The sequence below is a fragment of the Ambystoma mexicanum genome, chromosome 14, assembly GCF_040938575.1.
Source record: "Ambystoma mexicanum isolate Mex_15411 chromosome 14, UKY_AmexF1_1, whole genome shotgun sequence".
NCBI lineage: Eukaryota > Metazoa > Chordata > Amphibia > Caudata > Ambystomatidae > Ambystoma > Ambystoma mexicanum.
In genome coordinates this window covers 329381112-329403524 of record NC_090940.1, presented here as the reverse complement: position 1 = coordinate 329403524, position 22413 = coordinate 329381112, and the positions used below count along the sequence as shown (strand labels likewise).

Below are 22413 nucleotides of genomic sequence, written 5' to 3'. Positions count from 1 at the left end.
TTTTTTGTTCTCCTTCGCAGTCTGTTTGCATTTCTTCCATAGTCTCCAGGCAGATATGCATGTGTTGCTAGGACACCTTCATGCCGTGACTGATGATACTCTCCACAGAGGTGTCATGAGCCTGCATATTATACAGTCTCAGGTCTCTCCTGTGGATAGTCCAATCGCTGCATGAATTTTGCAACGGTGTACACATTGTCCTTGCAGCGTAATCAAAAGGAAGAGAGACGGAGCGTTATGTCATGAAGCCAAAAAACAATTAGCCTCTGAAATTAATCCAAAAGTTTATTTAAAACAGGTACATATTTTCCCATGGGATGAAAATGAGCACTACATCTTTAAATTCATTCACGTTTCCCTGTAAAAAAAAACTGACAAAGGGTCACACTCGCATTCACCTTTCCCTGAGGATAAATCATCAGGGTGTCCACGTAACACGCTGGTTGGTGTGGCAGGATGGGGGTTCAACAACTCTCCCGGCCACTAAAACATTTTTATCGGAACATCTCACTCATGCCTTTCATCACAATATCTTGGTAGGACACTGCTCCCACTGTCTCCCAATGGGGTTTAAAGTGACTCGCACTATGGCGGTGTACAGAATGAGCAAATGGAGACAAGATGCTGATATTGTGAGGGCAACTAGATCAACGAATAATAAAATCAATCCTTCCCAGCGTCCAGAAATGGCCATCATGTTTTGTCGAGAACAAATTTTGCTTCTTGCCTCCAAGCTTTTCTGTGCATACCACCAAAGAAAATAAGTTGAAAATAGATTAAGTACTTTTCTCTAGAAATAATGTGGCTACCAAAAAATCCCCAAAATGACAAGTTTGTATTTTCTTCCCATCACCCAATTCTTAGTGGATACCATTTCATTTTTTTCTGATGTTTACATTTTTTTCAATGGCGAATGAAGATTGTAACCATGCATCTTTTTCATAATCATCTCCCCCAAAAAGTCTCCTTTCTATGTCTGTTGACCATGTATTGATAATGAGGAAGGGCATGGCTTCTACTTGAATTTAGTACAATGCACCCGTTTTTTGTTTTTTTGGTTCGCCCTGAAATCGTGGCAAGGTCTGCACACACTTTACTTGCCTTTTAAGCCACATATATTTTATTGGCACCTACGAAAGGAAAATACATGTCAATTTTGGCTTGTAACTGTTGGCTGAGTGTTTCGGGAAGATGTTTTAGCAGCTGGTTTGGATTCGCTGACAGGCTTTAGGTTCCCGCTCTTTCCAGTAAGAACCTTATTATAACCATCCAGGAGGAGTACACATGATTTTGATGGTTACGGCCTCGGAAAGCAGGCTGTGTTTCATCGTCAGTTATGGCGGTTTCAAAATTTAAAAAGTACAATCTACATTATATTTACATTGTTTTTATTAGACCAGTGGCAACTGCTGTAGAGTCGTAACGTGGGAGATACGGCCTTGGGGTGAAGCGGGGGAAAATACGTAATTTTTTAATCCCTTTCCATAATTTATTTGCATTCTAAAAGTAAAATGGCACAAGCACCAACACTACAACCTGGCACAGCATAGCCGACATCGGCACCAAAACAATCCTTTGCCATGCCATACAGGTACATACCATTACCAAAAGATGGCAAAAAGACTGTTTCAAGTGGGCTAACACGTTTCTTCAGAAGGCTAGCAAAAATAAAATGTGGCTCTCAAAGACAAAAGAACTATGAATGCAAATTTCTGCCCTATGCTTATTTTCAGTGGCATTTATGAAGGTTGTAGGCAAGTACATGAATATGGTACTAAATATTTTGCTCTTTTGACTGTCGGCCATCAGCGCTTTAAAATGGAAGCCAAGGTCAGTATTTTCAAACCTTTCAAAGAAATTGCCTGGCACGTCTCTGTATTTTTGGTCTACATCTTAAAGAACCTACCATACTGCGCCCCTTACTTTGTGGAGCTCCAGTAATAATGCTAGCGTGCAGGATTGCAATGGTTTATGAAGGACACTTTACAGCAATTCTTCCATTGCTGTCAAATAGGGACCACTGCCTCTTCTCTATGGAATTCAGTTTTGCTATGCGGGAGGGGGGCAAGGTCCTTCTGCTGTGCAGCTGCTCCATGTTTACAAGGATTGCAAATCAATGAGCACCTGCACTAGTATTCCACTATTACAAGCACTGGGTCGACATTTCTCTGTTTCCTCTACAGCTTCTTGCACCTGGGTACAAAAATAAACAATTGAAATATCTAAATGGACAAAATGGGGGGTATAATCATGCAATACGTCTTTAAAGTATGATACAAAAAATGAAGCACCATTTACAACACAAGTTACTTTTAGTTGCAGATTCAAATCTACCATCTATAAATGCTAGAATAAAGTGGTAATGGTGGTCTAGAAAGGTGAAGGGGACGTCATGTACACTGAGGACGTAATGTGAGTAATTCTTGGCAAGGTCCTTGATCCACTGTGCGATCTAACATCTCACTTGAAATCTAGTATTATTGTTGAGTTCAGTCTATTCTGGTGCTACTTTAAGAGGAATAAAATAACAAAATTAAAAAAAGCACATGACCAAAAGATTAAGTAACGACACTATTGAAATCTAGCTTGCTGCTAAAATTGACAATTTACCTTAAATCAAATGATATCTGCAAAACAACACTAACTATCCCAATAAAGTTATATAGCTCCTCAGCCTTATCTTGTGCTGCACATCTGTCTCTTTTTTAATCGAGAAACTATCATAAGGTTCCTGCGCGGGCAGGAAGTGACACACATTTCTTTTATCGTTACTTTGATTCTCTACAGGCCATTTACAGATTTTTAATTGCATGATGTAGATCTTCCTCTTTTCCCGAAGAAACTGCTAATTTCTGGAAACTGGCTCATCCCGTAAGCTTCCGGGCATTTTCAAATTCTGCAGACCACGCGAAAGTGGCACGTGGCGAAAATTCTACATCAATGTCCAGAGGGGCCTGCCTGTTTTCCAGGCGCTTTCTGCGTTTACAGAATGGCACAGAAAAACTTCTTCTCTCTGAAAGGGTTTTCAGATGCTGGTACCGGGGTCAATAGGGGGTCTTCCTTCGCATGGGCTTCACAGTACGCCATCAAATCAGCCGCTGCTTTTGACACCTAGGAAGAAAAAATAAACATGTAATCTTAGAAGTAGTCAAAGAAAAAAACAGTCTGTGCGGAAGAACTTACAATACAGTATTTTAGAGTTCAGCTTTAAATAAGCTCAGTTTGTTGTACCACTTCAAGAAGCTCTTTTCACGTGTGCCATTCCTGTCCCACGTCAACCTTACTCTTGCAACTCTACACAACACAGAATTAAGACACCCATTGTAGCCATGGTTAAGCAAATTCTCAGTGTAGAATCTCCACCATTAGTCACCTAATACTAACCCAAGATGCTCCTCTCGGAGAAGACGTTAAATAGGGAGGTAGACTCGCCTCAAATAGTGCAAATTGAATATTTGTGTAGAATACCAGCTCCATGCATATTACGTAAGTGTTAGTAAGATTTTGATGTATTTTTACTGCTTTCGGCCTGGAGAAAGTTTAAGACAGCCACACGTTTTTTAAATACAGTCCATTACATTTCAGAGTAGAGGTGAATACAATGTAAAAATGTTTAAAAGAGTTGAAACAGAGCGCAGACAACAATAGAAAATGCTTGCCATATAATAGTCAACGTCTACACTCCTGCTTATCCCATTTGGTATCTCCATTGTTTCTTGTATTTATGGGGATTCCTGCTTTTTTCCCCTTCCACTAGCAATCTCCGTATGACCCTAAGGAAACAAACCACTAGCTTTGCTGTACACTACTTGGAGTCTCCTAATCAGAACTTTATCAGAAAAACACAGCTTCAATAAACCTTGTCAAGTGTGCACTATTTAGTGATTTCATTATCCCTTTCCTAAATTGATCCCACTTTGGGCAATATAGGAGGACGTGTTGATGATCCTCCATCTTTGTATGGTCCAAGTGTTGCTTCCTGGTACACTTACTGACTGTTTCGCCATGTTCCTTGCTACAGCATGTTGGTTTTGACACACAATGGCAAAACGTCTATGGCAATGCAATAGCAAATGGCACCCAGCAGACAGAGCGCTCTTCGATAGTGTAAGATTGAATAAATGAGATTAGCATCAGGGGCGGTGGAGCCAATCAATCAGGCTGCTTGGATCGCAGGCTGAATCCCACAATTCAAGCCTGCATTCCAAGCAAACTGTCGGCTGCTCCCCCGCCTCGCCATCTCGCCATCTTCCCCTCACACTTCACTTGTTCACTGTTCCCTCCACTCCCGACTCTCCTACCCCACTCATCATATTCTTTTGGCAGTGACTCAACGGCACCACCACTTCAGCCTCCTGGTCAACCATAGAAATGGAAGAGGGGCTTGGCATGGAGCCCAGTCTTTCTGTTCCACGGTTGCCATCTTCGGTACGCTTTTGTATGAATGAAGAAGACGCCATGAGCCCCGGGTCGTTACCACCCGATCCGGTGTGTCAGATCAGGTGTTATTGCTTAATTATAATTATTATTATTAAGGTATTTATGAAGTGTAGACCTATCTTCAGGATGCAACAGAACTCTTCACATGTCATAGGGGAAGTACATGGCAAGGGAAGCAGATTGCAAGAGATCAATACAAGGGAGCGGGGAGCTAAAACCAGGCTACGGGTAGGGCAGGCAATTTGGCAGAAAGGCATCTGCAAGCAAACAGGGCGGAAACAGGGGTGTAGCATATCGTCCAGTCTCAAGTTGGTTGGGGAGTGGCTTGGGGGGGGGGGTGTACCTAGATGTGAACGAGAATCAATTTTTTGAAGAGGGCCTTATTCTCCTTCCTAAAATGTAGAATGGATGGGATGAGTCCCGTGTTGGCAGGGAGAAGGTAAGTAGCTATATGTTCTGTTAATATGCATTTATATTGTGCCAAATCACCAACGAAGCTGTTTCCGAGCACTTATGGTTGTCCTTGTAGTACTGTGACCACATCAGGGTTATCCAGTCTGTTGCAGGAAAGAAAATGCTGAGCAAGGGAAATATGAAAGATGGGAATGTGGTAAACGGGTGCTACAAACTCGGTGAGGGCTGCAGTATGGAAGAACATTTTGTGATAGCATGGGTGCCTCTCAGGTGAGTTTGGTGGACCATACTTCTGCAAAAAGGAGGCAGGTTTGTCCAACAGTGTTGTGATAATTGAACTGTAATTCCAATGCAGATTTGGGGAATAGTAAGTCAGTACATAATGTAATTTAGATGCATGAGGGTTTCAAAAGTGTTCTTGAGCAATCCTAACCAGACTCCATAATGGGGATTCTGTGACTGCTAAGTGTGATCAAACTAGTACAGAAGAATTGAAAGAGACTGGCACCTTGATGTGAAAAGGGTTATTATTATGTGCTTGTTCCATGCCATGTCGTGCTATAGACTTTATTGCGGTCATGGTTAGACAGAGTGGTGCCTTACTTGGAAGCAGGCTATCAAAATATAGTAGTCTATAGTGTGAGCATTTAGCTTGAGCTCTGTTTATCGACTGTGTGAAAGGTGGAGGATGACAGAATAGTCAGGGAGAGAAGTGTTAGATGACTGTCCTTCTGTATGCAGTCACAGTCTAGGAACCTTCTGCTATGTTATGTTACTATGCTTTCACCGTTGGCATAACGATACAAGAAGTCTGGTTATTTGAACAGAAATTGTGTCATAATAAAGCCACCTTAGAGGACTGAGGAACATGAATTGTATCTTTCAGGTTGCAAGCCAACATCATGAACAGCCTTGGACCCAAAGATCAACACTGAAGGGCCAAGTTGGAGGAAAAGTGGGTGAAACAGAAGTACACGTGCTCCAAAATTGACTCACAGGCAAATTAAATGGAGATGTCATGGCTTTGCCACCTGAAATTCCTTTTTTAAAACATTCAGGAGTGGTTGTCAGAAGAACAAGTTACTTTCTTACCTGGTAACGTTCTTTCGATGGGATGTTTTCCGATCACGTATTCCACATCTATGACGGGTAATCACCACAGCTGTGCTGCTTCAGAAAATATTTTGGCGTCTGTCGATGACGTTGATACGCTGTCCTCGAGGGCCTCCATCGAGCCGACGTCACCGGATTTTATAAGTAGGACGCACGACGCCCGTAGCCTCAGTTGTAGTTTTTTTCCCCAGAACGTGTGGCACCAATCGTCTGCCAGAATGACTACAGAAAGCCTTGCGGAAACGTAAGCTGCAATCGCATAAGAAATTCTGTAGAGGGGCAGGCTGGGAGGGTTCGATGTGGAATAAGTCGTCGGAATATCCCATCGAAAGAACGTTACCAGGTAAGAAAGTAACTTGTTCTTCGAGGGGATTGGTTCCTCCGACGTATTCCACATCTGTGACAGACTCCCAAAGCAGTACCAACGTATGGAGGTGGGAAAAGAATTTAGAATTTTAGAATGCCCAATCAAATAGCAGAATAGAGGACTGCCTTACCAAAGGCCAAATCTTGCCCATGGATAGAATCCAGGGAGTAGTGTTTGACAAAAGTATGGACAGAGGCCCATGTGGCTGCTTCACAAATGTTACGAATGGGAACACCCCTCTGCAGAGCAGTAGAGGCAGCCACACCCCTAGTAGAATGGGCCTGTAAGCCTACCGGAGGGTCCTTACCCGCCAAACGGTAACATTCAGAGATTGTCAAGATAATCCATCTAGACAAAGTCTGCTTAGTAACAGCTTGTCCCAAACGCCTTCCAGCGTATCCTACAAAGAGCTGATCGTCCACTCTGACCCAGGACATGCGTGAGATGTAGGAACTTAAAGCTCTCCTATGATCCAACCTATGGAGCCTCTCCTCTTCCTTACCAGGATGCGGAGGAGGATAGAATGCCGGAAGAATGACCTTCTGGCTCAAATGAAATTCCGACACAACCTTCGGAAGAAAAGAAGGACGAACCCTAAGGTCAACCCTGTCCTTTTGGAACACTGTGAAAGGTGGCTTAGCGGATAGTGCCTGCAACTCACTCACTCTGCGAGAGGAAGTAACCGCAACTAAAAATACAGTTTTAAAGGTCAACAGTCTCAAAGGACAAGAATGTAAAGGCTCAAACGGAGCTCCCATTAGGAATTTTAGAACCAGGTTCAAATCCCAACTGGGCACCTGGAAAGGTGACAGTGGGAACACATTAGTGAGCTCTTTCAGAAACTGAGAAATCAAAAGGAATTTTAAAATAAGAACACTCCTCCGATGAGCGCTTAAATATGGACAGCGCCACGAGGTAACCTTTAATGGTATCCACTTGCAGGCCCTTGTGGGATAACGAAAGCAATAGAGACAGAACCACAGGAATGGCACATGAAAAAGGATCCACATTCTTAACCCTGCACCAGTCGTAGAACTTTCTCCAACGGCAACGGCACAGGGACTTTGTTGCGGGCCTTCTGGCCGACAGCAACACCTCCACGTCTTCAGGGAGGTCCCAATCCTTCTACCTCAACCTTTCAGAAGCCAAGCATGAAGGTTGAGAGACTTGACCTCTGGATGGAGCAGATCGTCTCGGTAGGGAAGACGGCGTGGAGGGCAGATGGACATGTCGAGAAGGTCCGGGTACCACGTTCTCCTGGCCCATGCAGGAGCAATGAGGATCATTCGGGAACCGAACCTCCGTAACCTCCGCAGCACTTGCAGAATGACGGGGCCAGGAGGAAACGCGTACAGCAGTGGGAAGGACCACTCCACTACGAACGTGTCCCCTAAGGCTCCTCTTGGAGGAAATTCCCGCAACCAGAATTTCTCACTTCCGGTTGACACTGGTGGCGAAGAGATCCACTTGTGGGGTCCCACAAAAAGTGAAGATCTCCAGGAGAATCTCCTGAGCCAGCTCCCACTCATGAGAGACCATGCTCTGCCTACTCAGAGCGTCCGCCGCCTCGTTTTCATCTCCGGCCAGATGAACTGCAGAGATCGCAATTTCCTGCTGGATGGCCCAGAACCAGAGCTGCATTGCCTCCCTGCACAGAGGGAGAGACCCTGCCCCCCTTTTTGTTGAGGTAGTGCATGGCCACTGTATTGTCCCTCAGAATCAGGAGATTCTTCTCCCGCATAGACGGCAGAAAGCCTTCAGGGCTAGCCTGACGGCCCTCAGCTCCAACAGATTGATATGGAGTCTGGACTCCGACGGAGACCAACGACCGCTGACTGTCAACTCGTTGGCATGAGCTCCCCATCCCGTGAGGGATGCGACCGTCACGATCGTCACCTCTGGGCCAGGGTAGCCAAAATGGAGCCCCCTTCATCAGATTGCCTTTGACGGCCCACCACAGAAGATTCTGGGCGACCGAGGGCGGCACCTGAACGGGATCCGACATCTCGCCGGAGGACTGTGACCACTGCATTTTAAGAACCCACTGAAGAGATCTCATCCGCAGCCTGGCCTCTGGCACCAGGAGAATGCAGGATGCCATGAGGCCGAGCAACCTCAAGAACTCGAACGGCGGGAGACTCTGGGCACGTTGAAACTTGTCCACCATCTGCAGAATTTGATGAGCCCTCACCTGGGGAGGCGAATACTGCTCCAGAGATGTGTCGAGCACTGCTCCGATGTACTGGAGCCGCTGGGTAGGTGTCAAGTGGGACTTCTTTAAGTTGAGGGAGAAGCCCAGCCTGTGAAGGGAGTGTCAGGTGACTGACAGATGATCCAGGACTTGCTCGGGAGAGCGCGCCCTGATCAACCAATCATCCAGGTAGGGGTAGACGTGAATCCCCCCTTTCTTGAGATACGCTGCCACCACTACCATGAGCTTGGTGAAGACCCTCGGGGCGGAGGTCAATCCGAATGGCAGGACCTGAAACTGAAAGTGCAAGTCGCCAACCGCGAATCTCAGGTACTTCTTGTGCTTGGGATGAATCGGCACATGAAAGTAAGTGTCCTTGAGGTCGAGAGACACCAACCAGTCCTGAAGTTGAAGGGCCTGGAGGACTTGAGAAAGAGTAACCATCCCGAACTTGTCCTTCCTGAGGAGCTTGTTCAAACCACGCAAGTCCATGATGGGTCTCAATACTCTGTCTTTTTTTCGGGATAAAAAAATATGGGGAATACCATCCTTTCTTCCTCCTCCAGCAGGGATTTGATTTCCTGCGCAAGGAGCGGATCCAGACTCTTCAAAGAGAGATTCCCTGGTGGATTGTCGTGAGGCCTCCGCCGCAAAGGAAGACAGTAGCCGTGGGCTATGATCTCCAGAACCCACACATCTGAAGTAATGACACGCCATTCTACAAGATGCTGCGCCAGCCTTCCCCCAACCGGCGAACCATGGGACATGGCCTCATGACTGAGCTGAAGCGGCAGTGCCTGAGGGCAATGAGGCAACTGCCCGAGCGGCTTTGGCACCTCGAGTACCTTGTTTTCCACCTCTGGTACACCTACGTTGGCCCCTTTGAATGGCAGCTCTCCTTGATCTAACAAAGGACGAGTAGTATCGAAAGGAACCTCCCCTCCATTGCTGTCCCCTATGACGAAGCGCTCAATGACTTTGATGCAGCTTTGGAGGTCTGCAGCCTCTCAAGACTCTCGTCAGCCTTGCTGCCAAAAAGATGGTCACCATCAAAGGACATGTTGAGAAGCCGGGCTTGTACATCAGGAGAAAACCCCAACTTCTGCAACCACGCAAATCTGCGCATCACGGTGCTTGCCGCCATGGACCGGCTGACACAGTCTGCCATGTCCAGACCCGATTGAACGGATTCACACATGGCATCCTTGCCATCTTGTACAGGGCAAGAAAGCCATCTAGTTCCTCCCCTTCGGGAATATGTTCAGCCGCCAAAGATATACAATTCCACAGAGTGTGAGTGAAACGTGCTAAAACACACACAGAGTTGGCTGCCTTCAAAGCCATACCCCCTGAAGAAAATACTTTCTTCACTCAACCGTGGGATGGTAGGGTACAACGCCTGCTTTGCTGGGGCAGTAGCCGCCTGCACCACCAAACGCTCCGGAGTGGGGTGCAAAGTCAAGTAGCCGGGGTCACCACTGGCTGGACGGTATTTTTTTGGCAACGACTTATTCACCACTGGGAGACTCTCCGGAGCAGTCCAAGCCACTGCCACCCTTCTTTGCAAGGCCATATGAAATGGCAGTACCGGTTGGTGGACCTTGGTCCAAGATATCTGTCGGGTCATCTTGCAGAAAATCCACTGGTGGCGCAGACCACCCCAAGTACTCTGTCACCCTCGATATGAGACGCCGGTATGAAGACTCGGCGTGCGTGCCAGGCTCAGGCCTACCGAACTCCACCTCCGGAGAGGTGTCCAGAACACTGGCGTCGTGCAAAGACTGATGCAGGTCTTCCATCTGGCTATGATCAGACAGTAGTTCGTCAGGCACCTCATCCGGAACCAAACCATCATCAGACCCTTCATCCACCTCAGAGATGTAATCCAGAGGCTGGAAAAAATCCCTGGATGAGGGCACAGAAAAAGGTTCAAATACAGGCCTCGCCGACTTCTTCAGGGCCTTCCTCGGAGTTGCCACAGATGCACGGGGTACCTCTGGTAAAGCCTCCTCAAACAACAGAATCGGCGTCAATGGCTTCGACACAGGCCTCGAGGCCGGAGCCCCGAGCGAGTCCTTCGACGGCCTCGGCGCCGATGACTTCCTCGGAGGCGGAGCCTCGAGAGAGTCCCTCGACGGACATGGTGCCAATGGCGTCAACGTCTTCTTACAAGACCTCACAGGCGTCGACGGTCTCAATGGCGTTGAGGACCGGGACATGGAACGGGCATGTCTAGAGCGAACGACCTTGTCCGATCATGACCTCAACGGCTCCCGATGATCACGCTGACTGCCCGAACCCCTAGCGCGTTCCTTGCCGGCTTCATTCGTAGACGCAGATGGAACTGAGCCCTGCGATTCAAAAATCGCCATCATCTCCTTACGAAATGCGTCCCTTCCGCCGGAGATGAATGCTTGTTGGGACAAGCTACCCGCCGTCCGGCGGAGTCCTCGGACGAGGACGGGGAAGGTGACCAGTGACAGCGCTTCCGCGAGTGCCTAGAGGCAGAGGAATGGCGGGAACCACTCCGGGACCGTGACCCCATGGATTTACGTCAATGCGGAGAGTCGCCCCTCGAATCGTCGGTCAAAAGCCCACCGGATTTCAACTTTCGGGGTTTGGAAACCCTACCTACAGATAGCTTCTTCTTCCGATACCCGCAAGGCCTTCGATGTCAGAGACTGGCAATCTTCACAGTCATCGGTAGCATGGACCTCGCCGAGGCACCAGTGGCAGACGTCGTGCGGGTCCATAAGCGACATCTTGGAACCGCAGTCCCGACACTTCTTGAAACCCGACCGCGGGGTAGAAGACAAAGACATGATATCTTCACAAACACCAAGTTCAAAGAACCGATAGAAACAGAAGAACTGAGGTGCCCGAGATCTCCAAAGCAAGCACGTTTGCAGAAAAAATGGAACTGAGGCTACGAGCGTCGTGCGTCCTACTTATAACATCCGGTGACGTCAGCTCGACGGAGGCCCTCGAGGACAGCGTATCGACGTCATCGACGCAGGATGCAGACGCTGAACATTTTTCCAAAGCAGCACAGCTGTGGTGATTACATGTCATAGATGTGGAATACGTCGGAGGAACCAATCCCCTCGAAATCTAGATTTGCCATATTTACAGTTCCGAGAATAATTTAGCAAACTGTTCTATTCCCCCCTTTATTTTCAAAAGTTTTACACTGCACCAAATCACTGACACAGTAGTATCAGAGCACCTACTCTTGCCCTTTTGTGCAAAATGTTAAAGATACTGACCACTATCTTTGGCTCAATAGTGGTAAAGTCTTAAAGCCCTCCACATTGCAAGGGTGCCGTTGTGAGCCTGGGTATGTTGAAAACGTGTCTAAAGGAAACAGGAGAGCAAAGACCTTCCATTTACTGTGATAGATGAACAGACATCCTATTTCTCACCGAAACCTTGTAACTCAAAACTCAGACAAATCCCTACCAAACAACTTCCAATTGAAAGAAGCCAACAAGGAAGGAAAAAGAGGAGGAGGAATTGCCGTTGCAAACAAAGATCACCTAAAGATGACAACAGCAACACCACTAAAAATCCCAAACTGTGAATCACTCCTTCCGTACTTAGCCTTAGACCACCAAACCAAACACATTCCTACCCATCTACAGAGAGCCGACATACAACCCTGCTTTCATGGCCACACATGTTGACACCATCACCAACATTGCCATAACATATGACCACATGATCATACTAGGAGATTTCAACATCTGGTTTGAAGAATAAAACACCAACTCACCTAAAACACTATCAAGTCAACCAGCAATGATGCATCTACAGAAATAGGTCAAGGGAGAAACACACACAGCAGGGAACACCCTAGGTGCAATCTTTTGCAAATTAAACGTGGTCACAACTGCACCCCTGATGCATATCCTCTGGGAGCAACCACCTTATAATACCCTTTGTGATCCACCCACCAACTCAAATACTAACTAACTTCCCAAAAAGTCCTCCAATTCAGAAAAGAAACTGGATATCCATAAACAATACAGAACTCGACACCAGACTGGAAACCACAAAACCATCAATCACCATCTTAGACTCATCCAACATCGAAGACAGAACTGAGGCAATCTGAAAATGCATCACAGAAACACTAGGTGACATCACAATGGAAGAACTATTCACCCTCACTAAAGAAAACAATGGTGAGATGGTTCACACCTCACGTCAGAGCTCTGAAGGTAACTAACTGGAAAATATAACAAGAATGGAGGAAAAACCATGATCAACAGAAAAAATGCACACACCAAAGACAGAGCCAACTATACAAGCTGAAATACTCAAAGCAAAACAAAATATTACAACAAATGTATCACAAATGCAAGCAACACCCATAAAGAGATGTTCAACATCACCAATGAGCTAAGAAACTCAACTGCCTGAAACACACCCATCCCCTCACAAAAACTTTGCAATGATCTTGCAGACCACTTCAAAACAAAATCACAAATATCCAGCAAGTCATCAAGAGCATGCCCAACAACACACAAAAACACCAACAACTCCCCTAACAAGCCAATGCTGGAACCAACTAAAAGACTACACAAGTATTCAACAATTTCAACAGAACGATTCATGAGCCTAGTGAACAAAAGCAACAGAGCAGGATCGCCACCAGATCTTTGCCCACCAGACATATAGAAGACCATCCTCACCCAAAAAACATCTGCAGAATACTTCTGCAACATCATCAACCATTCACTAGGAACAGAAAATGTGTGACGAGTCTTCAAAATGGCATACATTAAGCCACTCCTTAAAGACCCATCAGGAAACACGGAAGCACACTACCGACCAATTTTAAACATTCTGTACCCGGCAAAACTCCTAGAAATCTACGTTTACAAACAAATCCTGGAACATCTAGATAAGAATCTGATACTAGAGCAGGCACAAGTCAGCTTCAGACCCATGAGAGAAATGAAAAAACTGTGTTACTATCTATATGGGATGATCTAAAAGCTAACGCTGACTCCGTCACATCAGCACTAATACTACTAGATCCATCAGCAGACTTCGACACAGTTGTGATGTTGGAATGCATCGGAGGGACAGAGCCTCCGTACCCTTGTCCTTTACTGCCTTTTACTGTGTGTTCTGTTGTGTTTTCTGTGCTGGAGTTCTTGTGGGACTCCTGGCGGCACAGCTCTCTCTTTTGGTTTGGTGTACAGACCCATGGGATACCCTTATGGCCCCCCATGGGTGGGGGTACAACCCTGTGACCCTAGTGTATGTTTTTGGGCACCTGTGTGCGGCCCACAGAGCAGGGTATGGGCTGGTGGCAGCTCCATGCTGAATTTGACAGGTGCCCTGAGTATCCTCCATTTTGGGATACCCAGGCCCTGCCATTGGAATCAGTTGATTTCTGATAGGAAACAAGATGGCCCCTGTGGCCTCTTGCTTTCTATTGCCTATTACCTTGTTTTCCCAAAGTCCTGGGAAGCCCTGACTCTGTCCCTTCCCCCTGACCGGCTGTTGGGTGGAAGTTCCATATATGGTGTTGTTGTGAAGTCCAGGCCAGACTGGCTGGAGCCTTCCCAGTGACTGTACGTTGTGGGTACACCCTGTGGGTGGGACCTGGGTGAATGGAGTGTGTGACGAATACGCATTCTGTTTTGTGGGTGTCTAGCATCTGGTGTTTGACACAATGACTGAGACAGCCCTGCCCGAAACTGGTATGAATGCAGTGTGGAGTGTTGAATGGCTGGGTACTTGTCCCAATACACATAACTTGTTGTGAGTGTCTGGAGAGGAGTGAATGGCCTGGATGCACTATGCACCTGTTTGGCTGCCTGCCTACAAGAATGCCCTTCTGACCGATTGGTAGCCCGAGTGTGACCCAGCAGAATGAATGGGAATCAACTAATATATCTCGGGGGCTCTCACTGCTAGAATTCATGTTCAGAAGCTGAAGAGTAACGAGTGAAACTGAAGCTTAACCTTGAAGCCCTGCGGGAAGAGAAGAATTGCTGTTGCTCTCCTTCACAATCTGAAAGCTGCTGTGTCACCAAGAACTGACCCAGAGAGGACCTGGTAAGGCGCCCTCTTCCTGAGCTACTAGGGACCATCGTGCACTAGCTGATCTTTGCCAAAGCTCCCTGGTAGACAGACCTACGACAGGCTGCCGACCGGAGACGAGGACTGCCACGGAATCCCAAAGAGAAGCGCCCGGACAGTTGTCCGCCACTGTCGACGACCGCCATCGCCGACTGGAGCTGCCGTGCTCCCGATTGCCTAAGAACTTCATTTGATCCAAGGATGCTCTCGTCTGCATCGCCGCCCGCTTTATCCCGCTGGAGAAGACCCGACTGTCGACGTGCCGAGGAGCATCTGCCGGTGGGTTTCCCGCCACCTAAAGACCACAGACGCGGACGACTCAACGCCCTTGCTAGGCCACAGTTCTTCATCATCTCTTTACGGTCCAGAACTATCGTCACTGAGGTGCCCCGCAACCCTCTTCCTTGCAGGACGCCAAAACTCCGTTGTCGACGAGCACCACTAGGAAAGAAGCTGCCACTTCACCGCCATAGTTTACCCTGTTCTCCGTCAGACGTTCGACGACCCGTGACTTCTGCCTTAAAGGGAGGGTACTCAAGAAGGGCTGTCTAATTCCTGTCGACGAACGCTACAATTCCAGGTACATTGGGGCTGTAGAACTATTGTAGAGGGAAAAAAGACTCATAGAACAGTATATGGACTGGGCTTGTGATACATCTTTGCTTTACAGGTTGCCCAGGTGGGGGGATCTCCACACAGGACTGTGCCTAGTTGGTAGGGGCCAGTATTCTGCCAATTGTTCAACCATCTTGCTTACTTTCCTCACTCTACTGCTGGTTTCCTCTTTATTGATCTGTGTGACATTTTGACAGTATAGTTGATGCACTTTAATGAGATCTGATAATATTTGTGTTACTACTGTAGAACTGTATATATTTACCATTGTTGATTTTCTGAGCACAAAGTGAGTTATTGTGATAGTGTACATAACCTTGAATATTAATTAGATAAAGACTGTCTTTTAACTAATACAGTGTGTGGACATTCCGTTGGGGGGGCTTGGGGACTACACTGTATTTAAGAACCAGCCTGCATCACCTCCTGAGACGCTAGGCCTCGATTGCTCGACCATAGCTACCAAATAGAGAATCTTGGCTGGGGTCCTCTGTGCCTCTCCTCTACCAAATAGAGAGCAGAAGTACAGACACCACCCTCCAGTCTTTACACTGGTGGCAGCGGTGGGATGCTTATGGTTTTAAGAATCAGTGTATAACCGTACCACTTACAAGGATATCTGCACTTTATTAAATTGAGGTTTAGTTGTGTACAAGATAACTGCATTACGAGCAATGGAATCTATTGCCAATGGTAAATTGACTCGGATGAGCTTAGAGGCTCTCCAGAGTGCTTGTAAAGCCAGGGAATTAGACTTTGTGGATAAGTCCAGGGCTGAGCTGATAGCTGCCCTGGTGGACTACCAGACTGATTGTGAAACTCTTGAAGGGGGGGTGCAACCAATGAGGACTCTACCCCTAGGGTTGTCGCCGAATCGGATTCTGGGAATGCCACCATTCCTACTGCCTCTGTTCCGAACCCCAGCAATTGCTTGGAACTTGAGTTATTAAGGATGAAATTGGCCTTTGAATATCGCAAGTTGGAAATAGATGCTGAGCTTAAGAAAGAGGAGCTGGCACAGCAAGTGGAACTCAAGAATAGGGATCTTGAACTCAAAGACAAGAACACAGAATGTCAGAAAATCCAGTTAGAGAAAGCTCGAGTGGAGACTTCAGCTAAACCAGTTGAGAGTGTTGGTGTTAGGAAGAATTCTCTGTTTAGGCTGAATTTCCTAACCTAGTGAGTCCCCCAGCGGCTTTGCTGGATTTCTGGAGTTTGTTTTTTACATCCTGCCAAGAGTGAGTCTCTTTTCCTCCCACTTTTGGACATGAATGTGTGTAATTCCTTTGAATGTCAATGTGTTCTATGGGCTATGGGGTCTTTTACTCCATAGGGTCTCATATGTTTTTCTATGTGTGTTACACCGCACCCTACGTGCCGTAACACTGGGGCGTCCTAGCGGACCTCCACCATAGACTCCATACCCGGGGACTGACTACTGTCTCCCCGGGCATGTAAAGTCACCATTGGCTTTACTAGACCTAAATTTACTAACAGAACTAGTACAAACCATCTTATTGTGGACATGCTAGTAGGGGTAATTCGATTACTCCTGGGTCTGTTACTCGAGGGGGCACTGTCCCGTCCCCCCTTGTCGAGTTTTGGCTGGTGGCAGTGGAAACTACTTGTTTTGTTCGACCCCGAACATAACCCTATGGGATTCGTCCCATTGTTGGAGATTGATACTTTTCCTCGTTAATCTCTAACGTACCACCGGTCTACTTATCTTAAATAAGTTTATCGGATGGTATTTTCTGCCAGAACTCAGTTTTTAAAATGGCGTCTGTGTTCGTCTCTGTGACTCCTAAACCAAAGGTTGAGCCCTTTGTTCCACTTTTGGCGGGCCTCTGTACAGAGACCCTCCAAAGTGGTGGCATTCTGTCTGGGTTACCACAGGGGTATGGGAGGGGGTTTAGGCACCCTGGACCGAGTTGCCTTGCCAACTCCGGTCGCACTCTGGAGTGATTGGCCCAAGTGGTGAGCCTCCCCGCTCACCACTTAGCGAGTATTGATTGACAGCTAGGCTGAATGAATGGGGGTTTTCTGCATAAAAGCAGGGCTTTTGGGACTGGATCTTCAGAAGTCGCCACAGGACCTAAGAATCCGACGAGGGTAACGTTGAGCCGACCTGCAACGACGACACCTCCGGTGGAGCCCTGCTGAACCGACTCACCACTTCCCGACGACAGAGGAGGTCTCCCTGCCGGAGAGTCTCTTCCCCTGACTGGTGGGAACAACCAATCCCCTTTGCTTTTTCTTTGCCTCAGGACGCAGTGGTCGAATTGCCCGTGCAGAGCACCCCGGCAACCGGATAGCCACTACCCCTGTACCGCGACCAAAAGGTGGTGCCTTGTGACGGAGCACTCCGCGGCTGATCTCTTCTCTGGTGGTGCACCGGACTTCACTTTTCTTCGACGACGAGATCATCTCTACTCTTGGCAAAGACCCGACGTGCATCCACCACCAGGAACAACTGCCCCCGCCGGAGCTGTCTCTCCACAAACAAGGTACCGTGTCCGCCTGGCTTCCCTTTCTGCCGGATCGAGTGAGGTGTCTTAATCCTCGCCTTTCCATTGGGTCGCCTCCAAGCTTTTTCTAACGTATTGTTCTGCACTGGTTCAATCTGCCGATAACAATTTGCTACAAAGACTCGAACGCATTTCCACTAAGACTTTTTGGGACATATTGCCTTGCCTCTCTCCGAGTGGGCCTGGCCTCTGAACTTTATGATCTATTGTGGTTCTTGCCTTGCATTTTTCCCGTGAAGTATTGAACTGTGTTGATTTCGTAACCTGCTTATTTTTCTCTCGCGTCCTAACTGATATCAGAGTGCCATCTAGGTTGAGGCATACACCTTTGTCTGCAAATAAGTGATGCCGGTAGAACCTAGACTTGTCGAAATATTGTTAGGGGGATTGATCGTTTCTTCTTCGTAGAGTAATTGTAATTGAAGTGTTTGCCGTGATAGTGCCATAGTGTTTTCTATAGATGTTCCGTTATAAATAAATACCTTAATATCTTTACACTGAAGCCTTGTTGCGTGTTTGCTTGTCTTACTGTGAAGAATTGCCCTATATTGTATACTCCACATACTGCTTAACTCTTCTTGAGAGAAGTCGGACTGCTCAGCCACAGCTACCAAGTGAATCTGTGTGGTACAGACTGCTACCAAGTGGGTTTACTGCCAAACACCTGTAGTCCTAAATCTTTTGCAGTGGTCCCAGAGGGAACTGCACAGGTTTCCGCCTAACAGTCGGGTCCCCAGCAACCAAGTTTATGAAAGATTTGGTTGGTGTGTATGCAGAGGGTTCTGATATCCTCCAATGTATTGAAGCGTTTGAAATGGCTTGTCCAATTCATGATGTTGATAAGAGAGATTGGGCTAAGTGTTTGTTAAGCAGAGTGCCTCAAACTGAATACGACAGTATTCTGAAGCTGAGTGTGGAAGAAAGGAGTCAGTATGAGTGCATGAAGTCTGCTTTAATTACCAAGTTCGGTAAGACACTGACCCAATACCTTAAACGGTTCAGCGAATTTAAGAAACAAGAGAATGTGTCTTGGATTGACTGGGTGAGTGCTGCGCACATGAACATGATGGTGTGGATTGATGGTTACAAAGTGAAAACATTTGTTGAATTGTCCCACCTCTTGTTTTTTGAGCATTTTTCGGAAGCCTGTTCACCAGAGCTGCATCAGTATGTTGCTGACCAGAACATTTTGGACCCCTTTAAGCTGGCTAGGTTGGCTGACAAGTGGGTCTCCCACCGGATGTCCCCTAAGGACTCCAGTGGGAAGGACAAGGACAAAGAAAAGGGGACCTCTCAGAAAGCTGAGGAGTCCCAGAAGCAATCACAGTCGGGTAAACCAAAACCTTCCTCTCCTAAGGTCCAAAAACCTAGTGGGGATAAGTCTGTTGTGGGTGGGAGTAAGAGTAGTGGTCCGCCGGCTGCAAAGCAGGGTCCCAGTGGTGCCAGTACCATACCCCACACTCCCGGCACTTGTTGGGATTGTGGGGCTCTGGATCACCAAAGGGGTGACCCCAAGTGTAAGACACTTGGAGTCCAGGCTGTCAGCCAGACCTACCCCTACTCCGTACCTGAGGTGGAGGCCACTGTCCTCCCCATCTCTACTGGGATCACCTTCGGTGCTCCTGTAGAGATTTCTTTAGTGTCCCTTGGGGACTGGGACCAGTACGCAGAAGTACTGGCGACTATCTCACTGAACACTCGTATGTTTTTGAGAAGTGTCCTCCTGAATGGCCAGCCTTCTACTGGTTTGAGACACACTGGGGCAAGCATGACAGTGGTGGACAGGACCCTGCTCAAGCCAGAGGACTATTTAAGTGCTCCTCTGAGAACCACCAGGTTAGCCGGTGGGCCTCCCAAATTATCGCCTGTAGCCTTAGTCAACATTACGATTGGAGACAAGACAGCGAAGCTTCCGGTCCTGATTCAAGACAACGTGCCTGCGAACATTTTGTTGGGAAACTATTTGGTCGAGTTGGGGATGATCACGGATGGTCTACCCATGGCTGCTGTGGCGGTCACCCGATCGCAGTTCACACAGGGTCCGGCTGCGAGCCCGGTACCCTCGCCGACGGGGAAACCCCAGGCACGAAGGAAACTGAAGAGTTAGAAGGCCACCTCTGTGGAGGGTGCCCCTACCCTGCCTGCTGTTCCGACAGCACCCATTGGGATCCATGCTCCGGACGGGCTGGGTCCAGTGGAAAACCCAAACTCCACTCCTGAGGGAGAAGAGACAGAAGACTCTCCTGTGGGAGAGGTTCTTAACCCGGTGGATCATCCCAACCTTCAATGCCTGTTGGCTGAAGGGGGACCCTCCTGGGGCGGACTTCTGTAAGGGACAGAGAGAGTGCCACTCTCTCGAGGGTCTGAGGAAACAGGCCCTGTCCTAGGCATGAGGGGAAGTGCCTAGGACATTCCGTATCTATTGGGAGGGTGAGCTCCTTGTTAGTGATCCCACTAAGCCTGAACCTGGTGCCCTCAAGAGGTTGGTGGTACCCCAGGTTTACAGGCCCTTCCTGCTGCAGTTGGTACATGAGGTGCCCTTAGCTGGTCATCTTGGGATCATGAAGACTAAGCAGAGGCTCTCTGCCCATTTCTACTGGTCCCGGATGGGAGTAGAAGTGGAGCCACTGCAGGACCTGCCCAACTTGTCAGTTGTCTGGCAAGCCTGGAGGCAGTGTCATTGCCCCACTGCAGCCGTTGGCACACCGTTTGAGAGGGTGGGCATAGACATTGTCGGTCCCCTTGACCCTCCCACTTCAGGTGGACATCGGTTCATCCTGGTCTTGGTTGATCATGCCACCAGGTACCCTGAGGCTATACCACTTCGGACTGTTACTGCCAGGGTGGTTGACAGGGCTCTCCTGGGCATTTTCACCCGTGTTGGATTCCCTAAGGAGGTTGCATCTGACCGAGGATCCAACTTCATGTCCAGTTACATGAAAACCATGTGGAAAAAGTGCGGGGTAACCTATAAGTTATCCACCTCTTGCCCCCCCAGACCAATGGTCTGGTTGAGAGATTTAATAAAACTCTCAAGGGCATGCTAGGCGCTTTGGAAGAGCCCCTAAGGAGGAAATGGGATCTCCTCCTGCCATGCCTGCGGTTTGCTTACAGAGAGGTACCTCAAGAGGGTATTGGTTTCAGCCCCTTTGAGTTACTCTTTGTACATCCCGTGAGGGGGCCCCTTGCCTTAATCAGAGAAGGTTTGGAAGCCACCCCTCCAGGTCCCACCAAGCAAGTGGGGGACTATGTGTTAGGCCTCAGAGAGAGGATGACACAGATGATGGGTCAGGCAACAGTGAATCTCAAAGCCAGCAGGAATTGAACAAGTACTGGCATGATTTTAAAGCATCGCAAGTGGATTGGACTCCGGGACAGGAGGTCCTCGTGATGGAGCCTACCAAGCCTTGAGGTTTGGCAGATAAATGGACTGGATCCTTCAGGACAATCTCCAAGATGGGCAAAGTCAATTACCTGGTTGACATGGGAGTCCCTGGGGTAGCCCCTCAGGTATTCCATGTTAACAGGCTCAAGCCTTTCCACAGGAGAGCAGAAGTCTCATGTCTCTTGCTAGCTTCAGAGCAGGAAGAGGATGAGAATGAGCCCCTTCCTGATTTGCTGCATAGCAACCGTCAGGATGGCTCACTGAAGGGAGTACTTCTCTCTCTGTTAAACGAGTCTTCACGAGATCGCTGGTTACCTTTTCTTCCTGGAGACCGTGGAGTTGAGGTTGCCAGTCTGTCGGAGTATCTCTTGCTGATGAATGAGTAGCGCGAGAAATTAGCCCAATGCCCTCCTGACGATATATGACAGGATGGCACTGAACCAACTCCCAACGCCACGGGTGGCACTTCTCCGTATTTTCGTGGCGTCGGGACAGTGTTTCCACTGGCGGAGAAGGCTTAATGAAGACACCGACAATGGTGGAAGCTGAACTCCGGAACATCCAAGAGGGTAGCAAGGCACAGGTACTGGCAGGGCACAAGACAGGTAAAGGAGGAAGGTCTGCAAGGACAACCAGAACAGACAAGGGAATCCTACTAACCTAGTAGAAGGGAAGCAACCAGGAACCCAGACAGGAACTCCCCTACCCTAACCCAGGAGGCTGGCAAGGACAAGGTGGAACTGGGAAGCAAGGGGTAGGAGGACTAAGGAGCAGGAAGAGGACAAGGAGAAAAGGCTGGACTAGGCAGGATAAGGCAGAGCAAGGAACTGGAGAGGCTGAGGCACAGACACCAGGACTCCAGCAGCGCATACACAGAAACAACCGTGTTGAGACGCGTTGTCCCCGTGTATGCGGCGCTCCTTTAAAGCCCGGCATCAAAGCGAGGCTTGGAACGCATGTTCCGACACTGCGCATGCGCGGGAAGTCGGATACTGACGATCCGCGCATGCGCAGATCCTCGCAAGATGGCGGCACCCACGGAGCCTATCCGGACCGCAGGCCGGCGTGGGGAAAGACGCCACCGCGGGTACAGCCTCCATGAAGGAGGAGACCGCTGCGGCCGTGGACCCGGGACCCCAGGACAGGTAAGTGGCGCCCGCGAGCGAGCGCGCGGTGTGACACTCTCCCGATCTGACGACAGAGCAGCAGAAGGCCTGCAGGGCTTTGCTCTGGCAGTATGCCTCTCTGTTTTCACTGACACCAG

At 48.3% G+C, this 22413-nt stretch overlaps 1 protein-coding gene across 1 annotated transcript in view; it reads right to left on the bottom strand.

Moving 5' to 3' along the window:
* Window positions 1-267: 267 nt before the first annotated feature.
* Window positions 268-22413, bottom strand: part of GNG2 (G protein subunit gamma 2) — a 373365-nt gene continuing 351219 nt past the window's right edge. The window contains exon 5 of the mRNA XM_069637468.1: window positions 268-3111. Coding sequence (XP_069493569.1) covers window positions 2983-3111 — 129 coding nt within the window. The 3' untranslated portion in view covers window positions 268-2982. The remainder of the gene's footprint in view (window positions 3112-22413) is intronic.